The sequence below is a fragment of the Centruroides sculpturatus genome, unplaced genomic scaffold (genome assembly GCF_000671375.1).
Source record: "Centruroides sculpturatus isolate CEXI.00-Female unplaced genomic scaffold, Cexi_2.0 scaffold1206, whole genome shotgun sequence".
In the NCBI taxonomy this organism is placed as follows: domain Eukaryota; kingdom Metazoa; phylum Arthropoda; class Arachnida; order Scorpiones; family Buthidae; genus Centruroides; species Centruroides sculpturatus.
The window spans coordinates 51416-77439 of NW_019385455.1; the positions used below are offsets into that span (position 1 = coordinate 51416).

At 30.5% G+C, this 26024-nt stretch overlaps 1 protein-coding gene across 1 annotated transcript; it reads left to right on the forward strand.

The window, feature by feature from the left end:
* Positions 1–308: 308 nt before the first annotated feature.
* Positions 309–19206, forward strand: LOC111639164 (DNA cross-link repair protein SNM1-like). The gene is made up of 9 exons (XM_023384964.1): positions 309–557; positions 2026–2691; positions 7311–7444; positions 7531–7649; positions 7733–7876; positions 11103–11248; positions 14827–15011; positions 18747–18894; positions 18959–19206. Exons 2-9 carry the CDS (start codon positions 2217–2219, stop codon positions 19114–19116), a joined length of 1509 nt encoding a protein of 502 aa, XP_023240732.1. The 5' UTR covers positions 309–557; positions 2026–2216; the 3' UTR covers positions 19117–19206.
* The last annotated feature ends 6818 nt before the right edge of the window (positions 19207–26024 follow it).

The window sequence follows — 26024 nt, forward strand, 5'->3', positions numbered from 1 at the left end:
TCCTGGGGATTTTTGGACTCGTCCGAATTCGATCTCGGGATCCAGAGCTACCTTTACCACTTAGCCATCCGGCCACTATATTTTTGTGGTTAAAGGTCAAGAAGGTGAGGAGATAAAGCGATATTGTGTCATATCTCAAAAGGGGTAGGACTTAACGAAGATTTTATTATTTTTTAACATATACACAAATTTTTTTTAAAACATAATATTATTTGGCTAAAATTTTATTTAGGTATTTATAAATTATACTTTAATATTATAGTATTATTTAAAAAAATTTTTAAAACTTTTTTAATTTTTCACGCTAGGTGGTTCATGTAAAGAAGGTGGGAATTCGTTGCTTAATATTTCGCGGGCTTTTTCTATTAGTAACTGTCATGTTTAAGTGCTATTATTAACGAGCTTTAAAACGTTACTTAAAATTATGCTTAAAAACTACACAACTAAAGAATATGAAAGTTTCTCCGAAATGCTAATTACCTGTCGAAGCATTTACCAGACAGCTTATTGAAAGTCATTTACATGAATTATTCAAATTAATGAAAATATTCTTCCAGGTGATTATAATTTATTCGGAAGTACAAATGATGCGACTTAAGCATAAAATAAATTAATATTCAGTAGTATCTAAATTTCTAAAAACATTATTTAAAAACTTGCTTTTTAAAGAATAAAAATTTGGTAGAAATTAACTTTTAGGTATTTCACATATATTTATACGTAAATTAATAATCTAGAACAGGGATGGCAAACTTTTGAGCCCACATGCCATATAGTAAGAATACTTAGCTTTAAAGATGTTTATGCATGCCAAAGCAGTGTTTTTCAACCTTTTTCATTCATTCAACCTTATTTTTCGAGGTGCCCTCTGCTTGAAAAATAAAAAACCGTGACACTCTTGACCAGCAGCGGATCTAGAATCTGAATAAGGGGGAACTAATGGGCCAGATGAATTTTTTGTGAAAATGAATATTATGTGCAATGCTGGGGTGGTGAAGAAAAATTTTAAAAATTGACAACTTGAAGTAGCATTTTACATGTTAAAAATCAAAATTTAAGTCCATTGAATTTTGTCGAAATAACTACATGTAAAATAATAGTCTTGCTATTTCTTTTTAAATCTAGTTTTATTATCAAATATATCATAATTTTATATTATCATTTTATTGATAAACAATTTTTGTTAAGTTTTTTATACTATTTTGATGCTTACATAAAATAAATGTTTCATTACTTTTTTTTATCTTTTTCATATCAATTTAAAAAATTTAAATTAAAAAAATGATAAATTGTTTATTTCTTATCATTGCTTTTGAATACTATGAAAATACTGTAATATGCACCTACTTTGTNAAATTGTTTATTTGTTATCATTGCTTTTGAATACTATGAAAATACTGTAATATGCACCTACTTTGTGATTGAAACCACACGCTTTTCAAAGTACAATGCAATGCTTTTTAATTAAAGTATGTACAAGACACAAGTGTCCACGTCGTTCTCTGCTGGTTGGCCTGGTACTGGGACTGGGAATGTGAAAGCCAAGCAATGTGGTTTGGGCGAACTCATGACAAGTTGTGCGAACATGCAATTAGTCATTGTTTCTTTGCTTACTAGATATCTCATAGCAAAATAGAACTGACAATGAGTTATCTTGAACTACACATAAGTAAAATTCCAAGAAAATGCTTAAAGACCCTAAACTTTGCGACACCTCAATCGTGGCGCTGTGGCACCCGGTTGAAAAACACTGCTTTAAAGAATAAAAAGATAATCTTTAATTAGAATAAATGAAAAAAGCTGATTGAGAAAAACATGATAAATTGAAATTGTATGATGTGTTATGTGCCATAGATTTGCCACCCCCTGATCTAGAAGAAATATTTTTTTCTGATATCCTAACTGGTTTAGTCATCTTTCATCTTTGTACAATGTAGAATACTGAATAGCCAAATACTGAAAGATAATTAACAAAATTTATTTTTATATAATAATTCATAATTTAATATTTACTTTTAATTTCAGAATGTCCAAATCTCTGTTGCAATTCAACTGTTCAAAGTTATTTCAGCAAATTTTCACATTTTGCAGCTTTAAGAAGTAATGTGAAAATAATACTAGATGAAAATAGCAATAAACTGTTTTCAAATAATTTGCAAACTTTAAAAAATCAAAATAATTTGGTCACTTTTGATAAAAATAAGAGTAAATCTGTAATGAATAATAAACGGGGAAGGAAAAGAAAATGTTCTTCGAGTCCTAAATCTATTGCTAAAAGACCTACAAGATCTTCGTCGTTAAATTTAGACTCTTTGAAAACAAAATCTATCAAAATGAGATTTTTTAATAATGATGATGATAAGACTAATGCAATTAATTCAAACACTAAACATGAAGATAGTTATGAGACAGAAAAGCAATCAAGTGATGAATATTATAAGAATTTAAATATAATAAATAATAAAAATTTACAGCAGTTAAGTGCAACAAATTCATTAAAGTGTAAAGTTCAGTCTAAAATCACTTCATTTTTCAAAATGTTTGAGGAAAAAGAAACTGTTTCAAATGATGGTTTGTCAGTATCAAAAATAAAAGCTGAGGAATGTACTAAAGATATTCTATTAGCTACTCAAGATAAGAAAATTTTAAATCAGAGGAAGAGATACTGCCCATTTTATAAGAAGGTGCCAGGTAAGTATTTAAAAAATCTTTTAGTATTGTAAAAAAAGTAATGACAATATGTACTCAACAAATTTAAAGATATATGAGGTATCTTTGCTGTTTTCTTTTGTCTACCAGTTTTTTCTTGTTCAAGAACAAGAAAAAACTGGTAGACCAAAGAAAACAGCAAAAAGATAAGATAGAGTATTAGGTGCAGTTTGTAAAACAGAACCAGCTCAGAATTTAAAGATGAATATCTTTAAACAGAATTTAAAGATGAATATCTCCTGAAGGGTGTGAAATTTCCATTATCTGTGATATGGAATGCATGTCATCATATGGCATAGGAAAAATATGCATCTGTAATGAAATAGCAAATGCTGAGGTATATATTGACATTTTAAACAGTAACTTACTTCCTATAGTTGAAGAACAGTTTGGGGATATTCCAAGATGGTAATGTATCATGTCAAAGATGCTGCCATGTAACATCATGAGTGCAGGCTAAGTGTGACTGCTGGGTTGGCACCTCTTTGGTGCCCTGTCACTCCCAAGCATTGAGATTTTATCCAGTTAGTTAATTTAGCGATTTCATCAAGGGAATCAAAGAAGTCTCCTATCCTTAATCCTGTTGTATCTCCCGAAAACGTAGGAATCAAAGGAATCATTCCGGATAGACCCCCTGCTGCAAGCGTACTTCCTCCTGCCTCTCCGCGCTGACGCCCTTGGGGATTTGCCTCCATTTATCCCAAATTTTGTTCGAATCTCCCCTAAAATAAATCCCACTTCTGACACCACTGTGACCACAGGGTCGGCACCTCTTTGGCGCCCTGTCAGGATGACACCACTGTGTCATCCTGACAGGGCGCCAAAGAGGATGACACCGCCTGTGTCATCCTGACAGAAAAATTTTATCGGCCGTTACTTTTGGTTACACAAACGGTCGTGTTTGTGGACTTTTAATTCTGGGATGGAGGCGTAATGAGAGAATCAGAGGAATTACACTCTACATAATCTATACATAATGCCCGTTTATTGTTCGAATTAAGCTATATACAATCGGTTCAGTTAACATATCTATTTTCTTCCATGTTACCCGTATTCCTGAGAGAGAGAGCTCACATGTATTTCGCGCGAGGATAAATACCTTGTTATAAATTTTCTATTAGTCGTTTCGTCTTCGAGTCTCTAGACTTCACAAAGTTCTTTCGAACATTGATATGCTTTTTTCCCCATTGCACAAAGTTCTTTCGAATGTTGTTAGTCGGTTTAGGCGTAGTCCTTCCGAACAGCGGCAATTGATTAGTTCCGGGTAGTGGCTAATCCATTCACGTAAAATTCACAGTGCACTAAACTCCAGACACTGACTCTTACGCATTGACCCCTCCTTTTTATAAAAGGGGTCTTGTTGGATTTTTTCCACTGCCTTATTAGGACTGTTTTTTCACCACTGACCAATAGTCTTTACGAGATTTTGGGTGACACATTCAATGTATCATACTTGACAAGGAACTAAGTTCGTGGGAAAAGATTTTTATGTTCTTTTTTTATATCAGTTTGTTGTTTATTTCTTTAAACTTTTCCTCCCTCAACAAAAAATTTATTTATCAACTAGCTGCAAGATCCCGCTTCGCTGGGTTTTTATTTGTATGTAATAGTATAGTTTTTTTATATATATAAAAGACTGTTTTTCTAAGTAATCTAGAATCTAGCTGCAAGGACCCGCTTCGCTGGGCAAAAAGTAACGATAGTGAAGATTAAGATAATTACATTATAGCTAATCTTACCCGTTTTCACAAAATGCAAGAATTAGGTCCCCCGTTTCCAGACTAATTAGAGAATTTTTACGTTTAGTCAAACGAACAAATTTCAACGTTTCTGGAACGTTTTCAATCGTTCTATAATCGAACCAATTCGAATTTTATGTTCGAATTTAATTGGAATAAATTCGAAAAAATCGAACAAAACATTCGAAATAGAAAGCCACTTTCAACCACTTTCAGCCTCATATCTCCCGCACCCTTATAGCTATCGAGACGCAACCACCCCTATGCACGAATGGAGACTTGGGGCTACCACCACATACAAACACCATTCACGTGCGATGTGTAGTTTTGGCGAAAAAGTGAGATATAGGGACATACATGTCCATTTATATATATATATATAGATTTATTCCCTAAATTCGACTCTCACACTAAGCATATTTCTCATTTGGATTGGCCTGCAAATAGTCCTTGCCTTAACCAATTGAATAACTATGGGCTGTTTTGAAATAAAAACCAAAAAAGTCCCGTACTAAAGAGGAATTGAAAGATGCAATTCAATGATCCTGGTCTGAAATATCTGAGTTGTGCCAACATTTAATTCAACGAATGTCACTATGGATCAATGCAAAAGGACATCCAATCAGATTTTAGACAAGATGCTATAATAATTGTCTTTACATTAGAGTGGTTTAATAATTTTGTCTTTGATTTGTTTTTGCTTTTTATTTAATTTTATAATAAAACATGCAACAAGCAATGCATTAAAATATTGAATTATATAGACATTAGTACAGTCGATCTCCTATAACACTGTTGATTATTCCATTTTATATGAATTCCATGTTGTACGAGTCACTTAGATTTTATAAATACGTGTGCCGGGCTGTGAACGGCTCAAGTATTTGTAAAATCTAAGGACTTGTACAACATGGAATTCATATAAAATGGAATAATCAAGTGTTATGGGGGGGTCGACTGTAAATCATTGTGTATTATTATATTCATTTCTATTTGTTTCACTTAGTGTATTCTGGTTTAAAAAGTTGTTTGTTACATTTCAATTGGAATAGTCTAATACTTTTGTCTTAGACTTGTATTACTATTACCAAATCTTCAAGAAGTCTGAAACTTTCAATTGAAACATTTTTGAGATGATGTTTCATTAGCAACATAATAATAATTTTTAGTATAGAATCTATATAAAGATTTTAGATCTTAATTATTTTAAAATTATGATTTTTCCAAAACACAAGGCTAATGAAAATATTACTAAAAGTATAAATCAAAACATTTTTACTTTTTTTCATGCACTGTCAGCATTAGGAGAGCCCCCCTATTTTTATATCTGTGATGAGTTTAACCAGACCTATAATGGGGATGGCCAGATGGTGAGGGATGGGGTCCCAGCATGTCTAGGACAGAGTTTTAATGAAAAATTTCTGGGATTTCTTGACTGCCTAAATGCAATTCCATTTCCCTTGAATGAGAAGCTGACAGCTTAATTACTTCAATATCCTTAATTGCACTACATGAAAAACAAAACCAAAAGATTTGCTTGTACAAAACAATTTTATTTTTTTTCCACTTTTTTCATGTTTATTCTCCCTAATAAAAAAATTATAAATTTGATGATGTATTATATGTTCTTTTATTTTTAATAGTTAAATATTTCTATTTCTTTGATTATATCTGTTGATTATAACAAACCACATTTGGTATTGATTAATTTAAAACTGGCTTATAGTGTTATAAATTTTAATTAACAGAAAAAAAAATTCAAATTGAAGTTTAAAAAAATATGTAGTTTTTCCTAATACTTCATCATCAGGAAATTGGAAAACACTGAAACAATATGTTTCTTTTTGTTACTTCCACACTGTATTGCACACATTTATGGCAATTTCAATTTTGAATTTAATGTTATGTTCTATTTTTCAAGTAAGCATTCAATTTTATTTTTGTTTTATGTAGCTTGATGATGTGCATTTAAAACAGAAGAAAGCATTTGTTTTCTTTAAAATATATTGATTTTGTTTGCTGGTTATAGGTGTTTAGCTGTGTTTTAGTTAATATCTTTATTCTTTTGCTATTTCTATTTTTTATTAAGTCCAGTAATCTTTCTATTGTCAGTTTTATATTGGAACTGTTTAAAACAATATTTTTTTCAATAAATATTAATTAAATCTTATTTTCACTTTAAAAATATGAAAATGATTCTTCAATTCATATTAAATATTTTTACAAAATTCTTCTATGATCATTGTGAGAAAATTCTTTGGCCATATTTGTGTAAATACATTGTACACAAATAATTACTAATTTATTAATTAAACTTTTATATCTTTTAAAAATTATTGACATAAAAGAAACTATCTAAATATTTAAATTTATATATATTTATTTCACTAATACTGGAGAGATGTAAATCGTATATCAGAATAGACAACCAAATAGGCTTTAAGAGCTGTATGTAAGAGCTGATGATGGAGTAGTGCAATATCTCTGTTATGCTATTGATGCAATGGCAGTACTGTACTGCATTTCTGTTATTATTAATTAGATTATTTACTGCATATATATTGATATATAATGTTGTATATCCATTTTTAACATATTGTTTTTATCATTTTTGAAAGGATATAGTGATATCTAGGCTTTTCATTTAGTATATGAATTATTTAGTCACATGTATTGCATAAATCACATCACTAACATTTGAGAGTCACGTGTAGCTCATAAGCCGTACTTTGTAATCTCTTTGTCATATGTGACTGTAATCTTAATACAGTCATGTAATTCTCTGGATCTGGTAAACATATTCACATAATGATTTAAAATTATATTTTATTTATTAAAAATTTAATATTTTTATTTGTTTAGATACATCATTTTGCATTGATGCCTTTTCTTATGGTTCAATACCTGGTATAAAATACTATTTCCTCAGTCATTTTCATTATGACCATTATATGGGATTGACAAAAAACTTTTCACATCCATTATACTGTAGTAAAGTAAGTAAAGTACATTATTTTCTATAAATAACAATAATTAAGATTTAAAATTAAATAACAATTTTAATGTTAAATTTTTCAATTAGGTAACAGCCAATTTGGTTTCATTAAAAATTAAAGTTTGTACAAATCTATTGCATCCTATAAACATAAATGAGCCAATAATTCTTGATGGCATAGAAGTAACTGCTTTGGATGCAAATCAGTTTGTTCTCATATTTATTAATTAAATTTTAAATATTTTCATGGCAAATTTTGATTATAATTTTTAAATATATATATTTGCAGTTGTCCTGGTTCCTTGATGTTTTTATTTAACTTACCTGATGGACGTTGTTTCTTGCATACAGGAGACTTTCGTGCCACTGATAAAATGGAAAAATATCCTTTACTCTTAAAATGTTCAATAGATGAAATATATCTAGATACTACGTAAGCATTATCAAAATTTATTTTTAGTGTTTATCATTTAAAAACACTTTAACTTTATTATTAAATGCTCTGAGTAACAATATGTATCAGTTTATTATTATCATGTTGATATAGATTTATCAACATATTTAAAATTTCAGACAAATATAAATTATCTACTTATTTTATTATTTAATACAAAAGTAATCCTAAATGCATGTGATTATTGTTTCAAAAATAGTATCTCATTAAAATATACAACATACAAGAACATGGAATGCAAACATTCACTAAAATGATAAAAAATGATGGATTGATATAGATATACATAAGTGATATAAAAGTGAAGAATATAAAGCAACCAAGATGTACAGTGCATGTTATATGTATGATACATACAGTTGTGGTGTTCAGAGTGAGAAGTACGCGATCCCGCGAGCGAAAAGGGTACCAAAAAAAAAGTCTCACGACACAAAGTATTATTTTTCTCACTGAACAGGTTCGTTTATTTGATCCCAACTTTACAATTTTTCGAATCTTACGCGTATACCGGTGCTCAATAGTACACTTCGAAAACAGTTGTCTATTGCTCACGCGACAAAAACCTGAAGAGGACCAAAATTACTTAATCTAACTTACACTAACTTATGACTAAAGAAGAAAGAATATAGAATATAGAGATAGACTAGGAAAGAAGTGGAAATACCCGGGTTTAGGTTCGGTGAGCCCTTGGTTGGAGAACACTTCGGACTAAGAGGCCTCCCCTCGATGATCTCTCTCTCTGATTCTCACTTTTTGTTCTTAGGTCACTTCTTATTTTGTAGACCTTTCGTCTACAATCTTCGTCTTCCGGATTGAGTCGTCTTTTATCACCTCTCACTTGTAGACTTTCCGTCTGCAGTCCTTCCTTTTTCTTTTCTCTCTGTTCGCTTTGTCTCAGATCACTTCACTTGTAGGAGCACCTCTCTGTTCGCTCCTGCCTGCTCGAGATCTCCACTCAATCTAATATTCTTTCTCTCTATTTTTGCCTCCAGGCCTCACTCCCTTCTCCTTTGTTCATTATTTCTTCGAAAAGGGTAATCCCCCCCAAGGGCAAGAAGGGTTCAGACAAAGAAAATTATAGGAAGGTTTAGGGAAACGAAAGTTCTAGATGGTTTTAGACAAAGAGAAAGGAAAGCCTAATACTAATATAACCAAAAAAATATAGGAAAATACAGTAGACCCCCCTATAATGCTTAGATACGTTCCACGCTAACCGAAAATTACGTTGTAGGAATGATTAAATACATGAGCCAATCGCAGCCCGATAGGTGGGAACTTTACGGACTAAGGCTGTTCGAAAGGTTTTCTTCTATAAAATTAACCGATTCTAGACTAATTCGACTCAACATTTCCAAAATACGTATAATTTTTTGGGAATAATCTGTATAAACTATGCTATAAACAAAAAATTATAGGATTACTTACCGAGTGTGTACCGTTCGACTACGCCGTTGCTTAAAGCTGGTTTTCATCGCGGAACAGCACATGAAACGGCGGCCGCGATTTCTAATAACGAATTTTTCGCAGAAAAATAACTTGACCTTTGGAGACATCATTAATATAAATAATTTTTATGGCCGTTGAATAAGAAGTGTTTCTTTCACAAGAAATGTATAAAATTAGTGCTGTATTAGACTTACGGTACCTAATTTACATACTGTGCAGACGATAATAAACTCAACTTACTAGCCTAAAATCTCCGTAGCGTGTTGCCAGGCGGCAGAAAGCATATATATAATTATAATAAAGTTACAATAAATTAAGTTAATATATAATTATATATACAGTACCTAATTTATATATAATTAATATATAATTATATGTGCAGTACCTAATTTATATATAATTTATATATAATACTAAACAGACGATAGCAAACTCAATTTAGCCGCTCCGTAGCATGGTGCAGGGTCGGAGGAAAGTTGTTCGGCTGCTCATCCACTATTGGTCCAGACTCTATCAATCTTCTCGCGAAACGACATTATAGGAGGTACGTTATACGAAAGTTTCTACAATTTTTTCGCTACGTTATAGGAATTGTCGTTATAGGAACGTACGTTATAGGGGGGTCGACTGTATAACATATCATGGCTGACGGCCACACAGTGAAATACAAAGGATAAAACACAAGTAATATATAACTGGTTCAGGTACTCTGGTGGTGATTTTGGGTAATCATAAAGTTCATTTGCATAACAGCATACATGATAACATGAACAACCCAGGATATCTTCAATTAAAAATTGAATTTTTGTTATAATTTATCATGTGTTCTGTGGAAGTTCATCCAAGCCAATATACTGTTACTTCTGTGGTGTGTTAAAAGGATGAAAGATAGACTCATAGGCCCACTGGCATAGATGTATATCTATGCCAGTGGGCCCTTTCAAGAATGAGTTACAGTACTGCCAGTCTCTTTTAGCTATTTAATGACTTTTTTGCTAAATACCTAACTATTTGTATATTGCCGTAATTATCAATTTTTTCGTATTATTATACATAAAATATAAAACAGCCTTAAATTATGTATATGTCTGGAATATTGCATTTATTCTGTGTTCAATTTGAAAAATGATGTGAGTTATGTTAGTTTGAATAAAGGATTGAGAACATTTCTTTTGATTAAAACTTTTGGTTTCCTTAAAAGTAGCTGTTTTTTTTACATGTGGAAAAAATAATGCTTTATTTATATATTTTCTTTCAGGATCTCAGTATTGTGTAATTTTTATTTTGTCATGTGTATTAAAATGTGTCTATTTTATATAACTTGCCAGTGCTTTCTGTAAAACACGAGTATGAAAAGGTCAAAACTAAATAAACAGTCATCTCTCTAGAGTGCTAAATTGCTTTGTAGTTTCTATTTTTTCCATGTCTCCATTTTTATGTAGTTGTTTTTGTATACTGTAACTTGTAATTCTTTACTGAATATTGTTGTCTTTATCTCTTTATTTTGTTCTTTCTAGCATCTCACTTTGAGATTTTTTTCAAATTACAACATTTAATTGCATTGGTAAGAGTTTAAAGAAGAAAATTTTAAAAATATAAATTATTAAATTTGTATTTTAAAATTTGTTTTTTCCCCTGTAATTTGAGTTTTCATATTTATTAAATCTCCATTTGAGATTTTCTCTGCTACATTACATTTTATCTTACATATAATTTTATATTTAATTGTTTCACACTTATCTTTTATTTACTATTGCAGATATTGTGATCCTTTCTACAATTTCCCTTCTCAAGATGATGTATTACTCTATGTGCAATCACTAGTAATAGATAAAGCAACCAACAATTCTTCTTTGTTAATTGTTTGTGGCAGTTACACTGTTGGAAAAGAAAAAGTATTTAAAAGTAAGTAATCATATCATTAAAAGTTTATATGTTATGCATGTTTGTTTAGTTTAGTGATTTGTAACTTTAGGTGCAAGACAGTTTTTTAGTGAGCAAGACTCCTAAGATATGTTTTCAGGCTGATAAAGTATTTTTTGAATAAACTTTTAAAATCTTTTCCCAGTTTTATTATTGAAAATTGAATCTTTTGAAAAATATTATCTTAATAAAAATGTATCAGTATCAGATTTAAATACAGTCAAACTTCCATATTACAAAGTTCTATGTAGTGAATTTCTCCATATAACGAATTTTTGTATCATTCAGCCAAAAATATATATAAAATTGCTTCTAAATAATAATAATGATAAATTTCTATATAATGATTTTTTTTAATTTGTAAGAACCATCAATTATTAAAAATTGATTACTCCTTCTGGGTTGAGTTTGGATTTAGGTTCAATTTCAGGTATCAATCTGTAAATCGTTCATAAAACTGCAGCTTAGGTGTGAGAAATACTGCTTTTTCGCTTTTAAAACCATCATGTAATTTGGTCCCCATGTGGCTACCAGTTGTAAAGAAGGGAGAGCAAGATTAGGTCCAAATGGATGGCATTTGGACCTAATCTCGCTTGAAAGATAAATGATTTACAATTAATGAATATTGAAAACATTAGAAAGGTCATAATTTTGACAACTGCTAGATTAATTTTTGAGGTTAGTGAGATTTTATTTTATTTAATAAGTTGTCCAGTTGGAATTTGAAGAACTATAAATATGAGACTGTCCATAAATGATGTGCACACTGGAAGGGCAGAAGGAGCTTAAGTATTACTAAAAAAAATTAATGTGTTGTGGGAATTTGATAAAGGCTCAAAAAAGAAAGACATTATAGCAAAGTTTGGAATTCCTGTTAGTAGTTTATCAACCATAATAACAAATTGTGAATCAATTTTGAAATTAGCCAATGATGCGAGACCTACAAGAAAATGTACTACAACTTGCATTTACGTCAATGTAGATGAAGCAGTTTTAATGCTTTTAATAAATGTGAAGCATATTACAAAGAGATAACATTCTTTAATTGTCCTATGCAACAAAAATATTACAATTTTTTAACAAAAATTTAGTTAAACTAACAAGATTCAATGTTAACTCAGGATATTCTTCAATATTTTAATTTTTGAAGTTTGACTATTTACAAAAACATAATATTTTCGAGTCTATTATTAAATCCTTTTCACACAACCACATTTTTAAACATTGTGAATTTTTTACCTTTTATTATTTGTCTTTTAAAGAAGTTTTATCTTCTAACCAATATAACTGTGTCTTCTGTGGTTGTGTGAAAAGGATTTAATGATAGACTTGAAAGTGTTAATGTGTTTTTATAAATAGTCTAACTTCAAAAATTAAAATATTAGTTAAACTAAGTTATAAGTATTTTAATAAATTTGATATTGATAGTTCTGTGAGATACCATGGGCCAAGGGCCTTTAATTTCTTCTGACCACTTACTCGGAAACAGTCTGCAAGGACCACTCACATCATTTCGGATGGCTTTTTATCGAGTGGCAAGGAAGGTGAGCAAGTCGGCAGGCGTCCTTTCAAAGACAGGAGACAGGTTTAACAAATAAACAAAGCATTTGTTAAAATCTAAGGTTAACAAAGTCAATTAAATGCGATTAAATATGAGATAAATATACAAAGGGGCAGCTCTTAGCAGCTATTTTCAGAGTGAGAGAGAGTTCACAATGCTCTAAAAAATACCTCTATGCGGAAACGAATGGTATGCTTCGAATGGTTCATAGGAATCGTAGTCCGGCATAGAACTGTAGTATGGCAATAAGCATGAAAGTTTTGAAGCTGTGGTCTGTCTTCTACTGATTTCTTCTCCTTTCGTTCATTTGAGTCCGTTGTATGGAGGTCTGGGAGATAAGATGCACACATTTACAAGTATAACTTCCTTTGGATTGCCCTGAGCTTCTTGTGGCTCCAGCTTTTATTCTATTGTCATGGGAAAGGAGTCACATGATCATCAAATTTGAAAATAATGGTGCATTCTTGACACCTATGTGTCAACTTTCCCATCTAATTGTTATCACAAACGGTGACCTCCGATCAAATTCTCACTAGGAGCATTTTTTTTCTATCGGAGTTGTTTACATTATTTTTCCCAACAACTGTATTTTAGCGGATTTCACAGTTCTGACAGTTAATCCAGAATATTACTATATGCCAGAAATTTTACTAATAAAATGAAACATTTTCATGTGAACCTATGGCGCACATACTCGAAGTGGCACATTGGAGCAATCGTCTACCATGTAACATATACGATTTCGGTCTATCGCCCCTCTTTTTCAATCATCCTTTTGGTTTATTACCCAATCATTCTTTTTTTTCAATCAGCTTAATTAGATTTATGCTAATTAAAGCACATTCATTTTATTTATTTAAGCATAGTTATTTGAAGCTTTGGCACACACAAACATTTTTAAAGATACACTTACTATATGGCACATGGACTCAAAAATGTTCACCATTCGTGCATTAGGTATTAAATAATAAAACTTAAAACACTTGGTTTAATTATCAAATTTGTGGTTTATTCCTAATGTATAATGCCATTATTGCATTATAGATTTGCTTCATTAGTTTTTTACTTTTAATAATAATTGAGTTAAACACAATTTTAACTTAATGGAGCCATTTTAATATTATCCATTGTAAGGTGTCATATAAATAGAATTTTTACTAAACTATCGGTTAGATCTTTGTCGTTCAGTTATCATTTTCCCTTCAAAATAAATCAAGGATTATCTGGATGTTACCGGAGAGATAATGGTTTGGACGATTTCTATTTGAAAAGATGGAAACTACCTCTGATTTTCTGAGTGCAACAAAGGCGTTTCTATCAGACTCTTGGGTCCGATAGAATGCAATGGCAACAATGGCTGCAGATAGCGACTCTTTTTTGAATGTGTCTGTTTATTCCAACTCCCTTTATGACTCTCTATTGCGACAGTTATAAAGTACAATGCACTTGTTTAATCCCAAACATTATCTTTATAGCTAAACATTCAAAATTTATCTTTTTATTGCGCCATGTTCTCCGTTATAAATCAAGGCTGTGATGTATCTTTTTTTTTTAGTTAATTACTTATCTATTGTATTTAAAGACTTCTCTCTCGAGATGAAATTTTAGAAATAATTTCTTAAATTTTTCTCGCCAATATTAAAATATAATTAAATATATTTTTAAAGAATGGAATTGTTTATCTGGGCTCGATTATGTGCGTTTTTTTCAAGTTTATTATTACTATTTTACTATTCAAGTGGGGTTGAGTATAAATTAATTAATTAAGGAAAATTCAAATTATAAGTTTTTAATTATTATAAAATTGAAAGAAGTTTTTAATAATAAAATATCATAACAGATGACGCTACAGACGCAGTTTTAAATGCCGGAAAAGTTAAGCAACTCTTTGCTGGATTTTTTTCTATTACAATAGGCATATGTAGCTTTAACTTGTGAGCAAGGAGTATTTCTAACGAAGGAAAAATTTGAGTTTATTCACATAATAAATTCAAATTAGCAAATTTATGTAACATTAATAATATGGCCAGGACAATAAATATANTAGAATGTAAAATTTGGGTCTCTGCCAGCAAGCAGAAGGTTCTTCAATGCTTAGATGATGATTTTATTAATAACCATCTTGTATCATCTGCTCAAGATGCAAAAGTTCATGTTCTTCCTATGGCACAACTGAATGCAAAGGTGTTTATTGTAAATTTTTAATTTTATCTTAATTAATAATACAATTCTGTGTGTTGAATATGCAATAAAGGCTAATTAATGTCTTGAAGTGAATAGAATAAAATAAAATAGAAGTAAAAATGACATTAAAATGGCTTATATTACTATTTTCTGATTTAAAGGAAAAGTAGGACAGCTGTACTTTGTATACATCATATCTAAGAATTTTTTGTTCTGTTAATTATGGAGACTAATAAATATGGAATCATTATTGAAATATTTAAACATTGTTTCTTGTATTTTCAAAAAAAAAATAATTTATAAAAATATAGGAGTCTAAAAAATTATTGTTGGAAAACTATTTAATAAAACAAATGTTTTTGATCAGTTTTATATTTTCAGGTTACCATTTAAAGATGATAAAAGAGGATCCTGTATTTTTTGTTCATTATTGGTTCTAAAAGATTACAATATAATGTACTTTTTGATGCTCTCGTAGCTTGCTTATAATATATTAGCTGTTACCCGCAACTTCACCCGTGTAGATTTTTCAAGAAAATGCCATTTATATACAGTATTTCAACAACCATAGTAATTGTTATATAACACCTACTGCTGAAAATGATGAGAATTGCTGCAAATCAAACGAGCTGTTTTCAATTTTATCAATTTTCTGGAACGTTTACAATCGTTCTATAATTGAACCAATATGCAATAACAAATTCAAATTTAAAACAGTTCAAAAATTTTATATATATTGATTTTTTAATCAAAATATATAAAAATATGTATAAAATTGTCTGAAATGTTATTAATTTAATATACCTAAGTACTCAATGAAGACTAAACATAGTTGAAAACAAAACATTGCATCTAAAATAGTACAGTAGAAGCCATTCTTCAGATTAAGCCTTAATACTCTCCCTCTCCCCTGCAGGAGGAATTTCGAAAAATCCCTTCTTAGTGTGCATTTTCATGATGTAACCTAACTGTGTACCAAATTTTAGCTCGGTTCAGCGGTTTGCTCTGGACGATGATGAGTCAGTCAGTCAGGACAAGTGATTTTATACATTTAGATTGAGTGATCATAATTAAAACACCCTGTATTCAAGGTTTCCTAGACAGATATTTAGCAATCTAAATGAAACCTGGTATACTTATATTTCAGGACACTTGAAAGACATGTCCATAAAAATAAGTTAGTATTTAAACTTACCACTATGGCACTTTTAGTCTGCAAGAAACTAACATTTTATTTATATAAGACATGCTATACCAAGACTAGCAATTCTTGAAATACTGCTCAATGTTGTCATCATTTTGAATGATGTATAGTGTGTTCAATAACTGACTATAATTGATCCTTTGATACTGTCTTTCAAGGCTACCAAATTTGAACATGTCCTTGATAACCATCCTTTTTAAATTTCTTGCAACCAAAAATCACACAAGTTAATATTCAGAGAACAAGATATCAGGCAGTAGGAAATGCACAACTAATCACTCTGTTAATGGTGAAATGTCTCAGTAATTGCTTTACACAGAAATCAAATCCATCTGACAAACAAAGTGATAATAAATACAAATACATCACACAAACCTTGTATAGCTTTGCAGTTAATTTTAGAAACGTAACACTAACATTACATTAAATTTAGAAACGTAACACACTAATCCACCCTAGGACGTTCTTCAGGTGTTCTATAAAAATTTTTATGGTGCAATCTGAGTTTGATTTAGCTTCCAATTTTAAACATTCCAGTTTCAAATGTTCTAAAATCCAGTTTCAAATGTTCTAAAAAGTTTTAAAATAAAATCTTCGAATTTATTTAAAAAAATTTTTTTAATTTTCAGAAGATGTGCGCCTGCATCAATTGTTATAGCTTCCTGGTCATACACAGCCTGCCATGCTCTAGAGTTGTTTTTTGTCTTTAAAATTGATTAGCAGGCCTTTGCAGTCCACTTTAAAAATTTCTAATGTCTCCAGATTCCATAGTTGGTTTATATGTTGCACTACTGCCTTAGTTATATATGCCAGTGAAAACAGCATTACACCTGAATTTCAACAAGTGACAATGATCTGGAAAACTTAGCATATATTGGGTTTCTATCAGCAAGCAGAAGGTTCTTCAATGGTTAGATGATGATTTTATTAATAACCATAAATGTATGCTTTCAAAACTCTCAGCTGTTAGCTTGATGGATACTCCTGTAAAATTATCATTTACTGCTTTTATAAGTTTTGAATCTTGGCTTTACCATCCGATATGGAGATGCTCCATCTTGAATGCAAAAGATTGACTCAAGACATTGTTACTGTTGCAGTTGGGGTATGACAAAAGTGTTGAGCATCTTTCAGTATCTCAGTATTACAGAGCATGTCAAAATCTACTGAAAGTAGCTTTTCATTTGCACATTCCAGCAATGGCCATCTTATAAGAATGACATCTCTGAATTCAGAACTTAGATGAAATTTGTGTGCTTATATCAAGAAAATTGGATTTTTCTTGCTTGTCTGCTTTTATAAAGTTTTTGATTCTTCTTTACCATTTCAAAAAAAATTAATATATTGTTCACATACCATAATATTAATTTGATGCTGCTCAAAAAGTCCATAATGATTCTCTTTCCATCCATTTAAGAAAATCTTATGTCACCCAATGCTGGGAATCCCATGGGGATTCTTATTAGTTGCTGATTTTTTCATTAATTTTTATTTCTTGAATTGTGTTCTATTATTTTAAACAAATTAGAAAACTTGACATTATTATAAAATAAATCCTGAAAATCTAACAGCTGAAAAGTCTTATTGTTTTCAAGAGTCCAGCTTTATCTTCAGATGTAGTTTCAAATATAAATTACATGAGTTGAATCATCTTGGCTTCAAAAGCATTAATATACAATAAATAAGACTTCTTAATGTGTTAAAGCTTATTATGTTGCTACTTATTGTAGAGTTGTAGTTTGTCTCAATATTAATTAATTGTTCAGGAGTGATCCTGCAATAAATTGTTTAATGAATCTTTAAAATATAATATTATATTTTGAAAATTTGTTGCGGTGTGGATGAAAATAAATCTTGAATAGGTCTTGAGTGAAAATCTTGAATGTTTTAAATTGTAACTAATGTCAGTTTCTCTGCAAATTTGTTCAACAGATATATATATATATATTTGTGTATGGCTGATGAGGATCTTTTGTACCAAAATGCATATCATTAACCTTTCAACAGTGGACTAGTCGGTTATGGTTCTACCCCCAGTAGTGGAGAATAAACATCGGAAATTTTTAAAGTATTTTTCCACGTGTTTTTTCTCATTACTGTTTCGGAAAAAGATTTTGTAAACAGTTATGTCTAGTAAAGAAAAGTCTTTTTTTATTGCTACATAATTTATTTTTTATGTGAATTTTTATTTCATGGTACTTTTAGACTAGTTTTTGGCGATACCCCCCAAAAAATTCGACGACTATAGTCATCGCTCACTGCTGAGTGGTTAATAAAGTTGCATTCTGATGATAGAAGTGCCATTTTGATGTTACCAATAGCAGTGTGAAAGTCTCTGTTATCTCTACTATATTATTTGAGATTTAGTTTCAACAGTTTTTGAGACAAGAAGTTCTTTTATAATATAAGATTATAGTTTAAAGAAAAGGTTTTGATTTATTAATTATTTGTAAAAATTACAATTTAATGATTCTGATGAATTATTCTATCAATATATTGTTTACAATTATAATTATTATTATTATTCTTAGGGTCTTTATCAACATCTTGAAAAGTTTCAAGGAAAATTTAGTGAAATTCTAGCATTGAAGCCAACTGGATGGGAATTTAATTCTCGGTTACAAAATAAAAATTTGCATAATATAAAACCTAAATTGCTTGGTTCCATAACTATCTATGGTAAGTTTTGAAGTAATAGTTTTATTTTAAAATGTATTTAATTATAATTTATTTTATTTTAAAGGTATTCCTTACAGTGAACATTCCAGTTTTGAAGAATTAAAACAATTTGTACAGTTTTTGAAACCTAAACGCATTATACCTACTGTTAATTGCAGTAATAAAGCCAAGAGAGAAGAAATGAACTTATTATTTAACAAATGGCTCAGTTTTAAAGCTTAACTTGTTCTTCAATAGGATTGATAAAGTAATTAATTTGTATGGTTGGTTATTTATTGTTAAATATGTTTTAAATAGTTCTTTATTAATAAATGAGAATTTTTATAATGAAATCTTATGACTTAATTATTTATAACAGTGTTTCTCAATGTCCCCATTGAGAAACACTGTCATAATTGCCCCCTAAACATGGAAAAACGCCCACATGGGGGCGATATCGTCCCCCCCTGATNCCAGTGTTTCTCAACGGGGGCGATATCGCCCCCATGTGGGCGTTTTTCCATGTTCAAGGGCAATTAGCAACAATTTATATTTTGAGGGGCGAAAAACAATTTTCTGGGCGATATAGTAAAACATTATATTAAGAATAATTAGATATTTTATTCGTCATATCGTACAATAATTAAACAAATAACATTATACTAGTCACTAGTCTATTCAATGCAGTACGAATTTGGCATTAGCCTTATCCCTCGGCATCGGAATTTTGTAGTGAAGGGGACGATATTACGTAATGGTTTTATTGAAGGGGGCGGCGATTTGTTAGAGGTTGAGAAACACTGATTTATAATATATTATAAGCACTGGACCAAATATCCAGCAAGCTTTCAACTGGAAATGGTCTGGATTTCTAGATTTTTCAGTGTTCTGAATACTGGCTAAATTTGTAAAAATATAAAATAAACAATGGAAAGTAAAAAAATGAAATGCACTGTATGAATCATACCATGGAAATCAAAATAAAATGGCTGTGTGATTAACTACACATGCCAAATTCAAAAATAGCCAGTTTTCTGGCAATTTGGATTTCTGGAAGCCAGATATTTGGTCTGGGACTGTGTTTAAATATGAGTTATTGTTCCATTAACATATGAATAGCTGTTTAAATATATCAGATTCACTATCAAAAGTTTTTTTAATGTTCTTTTTCCAATGAATAGATGGAAGCTAAATGGTTGCTAAGCACTTATTTAATGTAGATTTAGAAATTTTTATGTAGAATAATAAGATGGATAAAAATATAAAAACTGCAATTATTTCCATAGATAAAGGCACGATTCATTTTAGTCTCTTATCAAAGACTTTACTTAATTCATCATTCAAGTTTCCAACATTTTTCTTCAATCTATATTTTGGAAAAATGTCTCTTTTACATTGATTTTGGATCTTGGCAATATACAGGTACTGTACATTAGCATAGAATGTGCAATTGATAAAGGTAGATATTGAGCAGTAAACCAGACTACTATCTGTTGGAATAAAATGATAAAAAGTGTTAACTGAGAAGTAACTAATAAATTTTCTGTGGGATATTAGGAAAAAATTATTCCACAAAATAAGTTTCTGATTCATAATTGAAAATTATTATATCTTTTTAAAAATTTATATTAACCATTAAACAAAAGTCAATGCAAATACTTAATATAATGATTATTTATAGTGAACAGTGCAAGAAGTCTTGTTCAAAGTTTTTTAATTATCTGTGTTAAATATAGCATGTTTAATAAGTGTTAAGTACAGTGTATTGTTATTTATATACAGGAATTAAATGATTCAACATAGTCGAAAATCTAGGAAAAACTTGCAATAATTTTTATTACTAATTTATACAAGTGTTTCACTTGAAAGTGCAACTTGCTAAATCTGACTTACCTAGGATTTCTCTTTCTAATTAAGTTGAGATTACATATATTAATTAATTAATATATGTATTAATGTTTGAATTCAAAGATGACGACTTTAATTCTTGCTGATATTCCAAAAATGTTGCAACAGAAAATTAAAGTTTAGAGGAATTTTGCTGTGATTATGGATTAACTATAAATGCGCATTCAGGGAGAGATGGTTTTTTAATAATCAACCTAATTTCCACAACAACAACCTTATCTCACTGAGAATTATTTATCAATTTTGACAAATGTTTACAACCTTTTCTACAGGCCATCTTCAGGTTTTAAAGAATTCATGGAACATTTTTAACTGTTACTTTTGAATAGAACAGTTAAGAACATTTAAAATACAAAATTCTTTGGAATAATGAGCTGTTTGAATTCAAAAAATAAATTACAGCAATATATATACAATTTAAAATAACAAACATAAAATAAAAAAAGAAATGAAAAATTTCAATCATGACATCAGTTGTTGATTGTATGGTCATTATGCACTATTCTCCAACAAGTTCTTTTCAGCCATATATTTCCACACTGTGGGTAACACTATGGCATCTTTTCATACATCTACTCCCCAAAAAATTACTTCTATAAATTTCAACTTTTTCCAAATTCATTGCTAATGGTGAGTGTACCGGTTTTATAATGCTAGCTTCCTCCTGTCTTATCACTGATCCTTTGCACCATTCTAAACAAAGCCGTACAATACTGCCTTTTCTCAATGTTATATATGTGTTCTTTAAGACTTTTATTAAGGTTTCTGTTTAAGGTTTTCCATTTTTGTATGGGATTTTGTATACAAAATCCTTCTCTCCTTTCTTTTTAAGTTGATCATTCCTTAAAAAGCTATAAATGTGGCACTCTCTTGAAAACCAACTGAGAGTCTTTGTAGTCTGCTGTTTCATTCATAACACCAGTCATGTTCTTGTTATATATAAATTTAGTTTCTTTGTTCTTTCTTGTTATCATTCTATTCTCCACATAACTTCTTGTCAATTTTTCAATTACAGCAGTTTTATATCCTAAGGATACAGCTACGTTTTTAAATTTATCCAGCTCTTTTATCCTATCATGTATGTTTGAACAATACATGTAAGCTCTTCTTATTAATGCTCTAAAGGCCTATAGTTTGTAAATATAGGCATCATTTGACCAAGAAGGAATATACAGAGGTCCATGCGTGAGTTTAATGTATACCTTTATGTTCAAATATCCATTGTTAAATACGACATCAATGTCCAAGAAACATATTTGTGTTGGACTTATTTGCAGCATTTTAAGATTCATTCTTTCATTATTTGAGTTGACCTTATCCAAAAACTGTTGAATCCTATTTTTGTTTCTGCATAATATAAGACATCTACATACCTCTAGTACAGTACTATGTCAGCCATAAAATGTATAATAGTATTCTTTTCCAACCTATGCAGAACTAGCTCACATAGCAAACCCAATATTGGGCTTCCATAGGCACACCTTTTCTTTGCCTATATATCTGGCCTTGAAAACTTAACGATTGATAACAGATAAGATCCGCTAGTTGTTTCATCTTAGGAAAAGCAGTTAATTCCGGTTTTAAGAGATACATGGTGTCTATTAGTGCCTCATAGCATGACTATTTTAATTGGTAATTGTAATAAAAGGAATAATTTTATTTTTGATTAAACTTTTGAAATTCAATGATAAAAGTTATGTTGAATTAGCATTTTTTTTTTTTTTTTATTGCTTTAAAATTCTTCAAAAATTCTTCTTAAAGAATTTGAAAAACTTAACGATTGATGCAGAAGTATACCATCATTTTTTTTTTAAATTGTAACCGCATTTCAACAGAGGCAACTACTAAGGATTATACTGTATACGTTAGTTCTTTATTATACTATGCATTTCGGGTGTAAGATTTTTGATGTTACTTGCACTCCTAGGAGGAGTAGTGTATGAACTAAAATGCACATGCAATAAACCAGCAATCTACACAGGAGAAACGGGTAGACAAATCAGAACTAGAATAAAATATCATGAAAATGCAATTAGACTAAAAACTAACCAGTCACCATGAACTGAACATTGCACGAATTTGGATGTACAGTACAATTAATACTAAAAACATAAAAATAATACTCAAAGAAAAAGACAGATATCTATGTAGATTCAAAGAACAACTTGCAATTGTTAGTACAACCAACACCATAAACTTAAACAATGGAATGGAGATTGATGACGTGTGGGAGGGCCAAATAGAAAATATTTTTGTAATTTTGCCTTATAACTGGAAAAAGGTTAGAAACTCCAGGATGTTTTGGTATGAAGTTGGTCAATTTTGTGGGATTAAAAGCATATCAGACCACGAAATCTCTTTGACTGGTTTAATTATTATCAACAGTTATTTAGTTTAAATGCATTGAATGTTCTGATCTCATCCTTGCTGGTTGCTTCTTTAGTGGTTTATCCCTTTTTGGATCTTCCTATCTCAGTTTCAGAGGTGAACACTGTAATTCAAAAGATGAGTGCATTCAGCTTCTGGGATAGATAATGTTTCACTGTCTTTACGAGACAGTTGGAAATGCCTTAGGGAATAGAAGATCGACACCGCAAACTGTATAATTTACAAATAAAAAGGTTAGTTAAATATAATGAAAAAATATTTAAATAACAACTTGTAATAATTACTGTAAAAAATTGTATATTTACCGATTGTAGAAATGTAACACCTGATGAGGGGAGCCTCTGTTGAAATGCGGTCAGAGATTTAAAAAAAAAAAACGACGGTATAATTCTGCATCAACCGTTAAGTTTTCCAAATTCTTTAAGAAGAATTAATTTTAAAGCAATATAGAAACAACCGCACCATAAGAAACATATTTCTGTTATTTTTTTTTACTCTTTCCGTCCTGTGAGTACTAAAGGGGCCTCTTTTCAGCAGGTCCATTATGGGTTCAGCCAGGCCCACAATGAGGTGGCCGGGTGGTGAGGGACGGGGCCCGACATATCCGGACGGACCATCCCCGAAAAATTCCTGGGGATTTTTCGACCCGTTCGGATTTGATCCCCGGTCCCTCAAAGCGGTAGGCTGCCAGCTTAACCGCTCGGCCGGATGTCCTCGATTAGCATATAACAAATTCTATATTTTAAGTTCAAAAATGGAAAATTATTCATATAATTAGATTTTGGCGTTGGAAAATTTGTTAGATCGACTTGGTTTTTCCTTTTTTATGCTTGTCTTAAGTTCCTAATCTGATCAAATGTTATCAACCTTTAATTATAAGACTTTGCTGTGAAATATGCATACAAGAAAATTGGTCTTTGTTAGAAAAGAATGAGCGCTTTCAATTAAATTGTACTATTACAGTAAAACAACGTTTATGTTTGAGGATTATTTGTTCATGGACATAAATTATTATGTAAAACGACTAATCCTGCAACTGAAATGTGGTCAAAATTATATTTTAACACATAATAGTAGACTAACAATGGAGAATTTGCAGTAATTGTATTAGGTTGTTCGGAAAGTAAGTTCGTTTTTTTTTTAACCACTAAAGGAATTAGTCGTATTTTTTTCGCCATTTTCATTCTAAACCGTATTATCATTATATATTTTGACAGCTAGCATTTTAAGGCTTATTTGTAAAAAATTTTGTTTGATTTCGTGCAATTGTTTATTTTTTGTGTCCCATCAAATATCGGAAGCAGCATTTTCGGCTCTTTTGTTGCCGAAAAGGTAAGAATGCTATTCAAGCGAGAAAAAAATTGTGAGACGTGTATGGAGAAGACGTGTTGAGAGAAAGACAGTGCCAAAACAGATTTACAAAATTTCATTCTGACAATTTCAATATTGAAGATGCACCACGTTCTGGATGGCCAGTCGACGCCAACGAAAACAAAATAAAGGTACCGATTGAAGCAAACTGCCGAATAACAACGCGTGAAATCACTAAGAGATTAAATTTGTCAAATTGAACCGTTTATGATTACTTGAAACAAATTGGTTTGTTTCAAAGCTCGATATATGGGTTCCACGTGTTCTTAAAGAGAGATGCTGTCTTTGGTGGAATTTTAAGGAAATTTTTTTTGGAGCTTTTACCAGGCAATTTAACAATTGATTCGAAAGTGTACTGCCATCCAGTAAACAAACTGAGTAATATCATCAAACAGAAAAGGCGGTCAGAATTGATCAACAAAACAGGTGTAGTGTTTTATCACGATAATGTCAAATTTCACACAAGTTTGGTAACTCGTCAGAAACTGTTATAGTGTAGATGGGACGTGTTATCACACCAACCGTATTCGCCAGATCGAGCATATTCAGATTATTACTTGTTCCGGTCTACACAAATTTTTTTTAACTGTAAGACATTTATTTGAAATGACAATGTCAAAAATCACTTGGATCAGTTTTTTGTAAGCAACGATCAAAACTTTTATGAATGTGAAATCGTGCTACTACCAGAAACAATGATAACAGGTATTTGATCAAAATGGTTGATATATAATACAATAAAATATTTATTTATTATAAAAACATTGTATTTTTTCCACGGAGAAAAAACGAACTTACTTTCCGAACAACTCAGTAGTATGCGAGTTCAAATTACATATATTTTTTCATTGCATGAAATTTGAAGCAAACAAGAAAAAGTACAGTCAACTCTCCTATAACACTGTTGATAATTCCGTTTTATATGAATTCCATGTTGTACGAGTCACTTAAATTTTACAAATACATGTGCCGGGCTGTGAATGGCTCACGTATTTGTAAAATTTAAGTGACTCGTACAACATGGAATTCATATAAAACGGAATTATCAACAGTGTTATAGGGGGGCGGANTCACTTAAATTTTACAAATACATGTGCCGGGCTGTGAATGGCTCACGTATTTGTAAAATTTAAGTGACTCGTACAACATGGAATTCATATAAAACGGAATTATCAACAGTGTTATAGGAGGGTTGACTGGTATTTCATGAGATTTAAGTCCTGGAAAGATATAATTGATTTATCGTGTGTTTCAAAAATTGATTATTCTTATGTATTTTACTTTTTTCTAAGCTTTAACTTATATTAATTAATTTGCTAAATTATAGTAACTTCAGTTTCATGTTATACTTTAACCCTCATGTAATGTACTAAGGTACAAGAATTGAAATATTTTTTGAATTTATTACAGCAAAATTTAACGAAGAAAATCATTATAACACAAAGAAACGTCACTTCTATAAGTATAAATGACTAATGAATAAA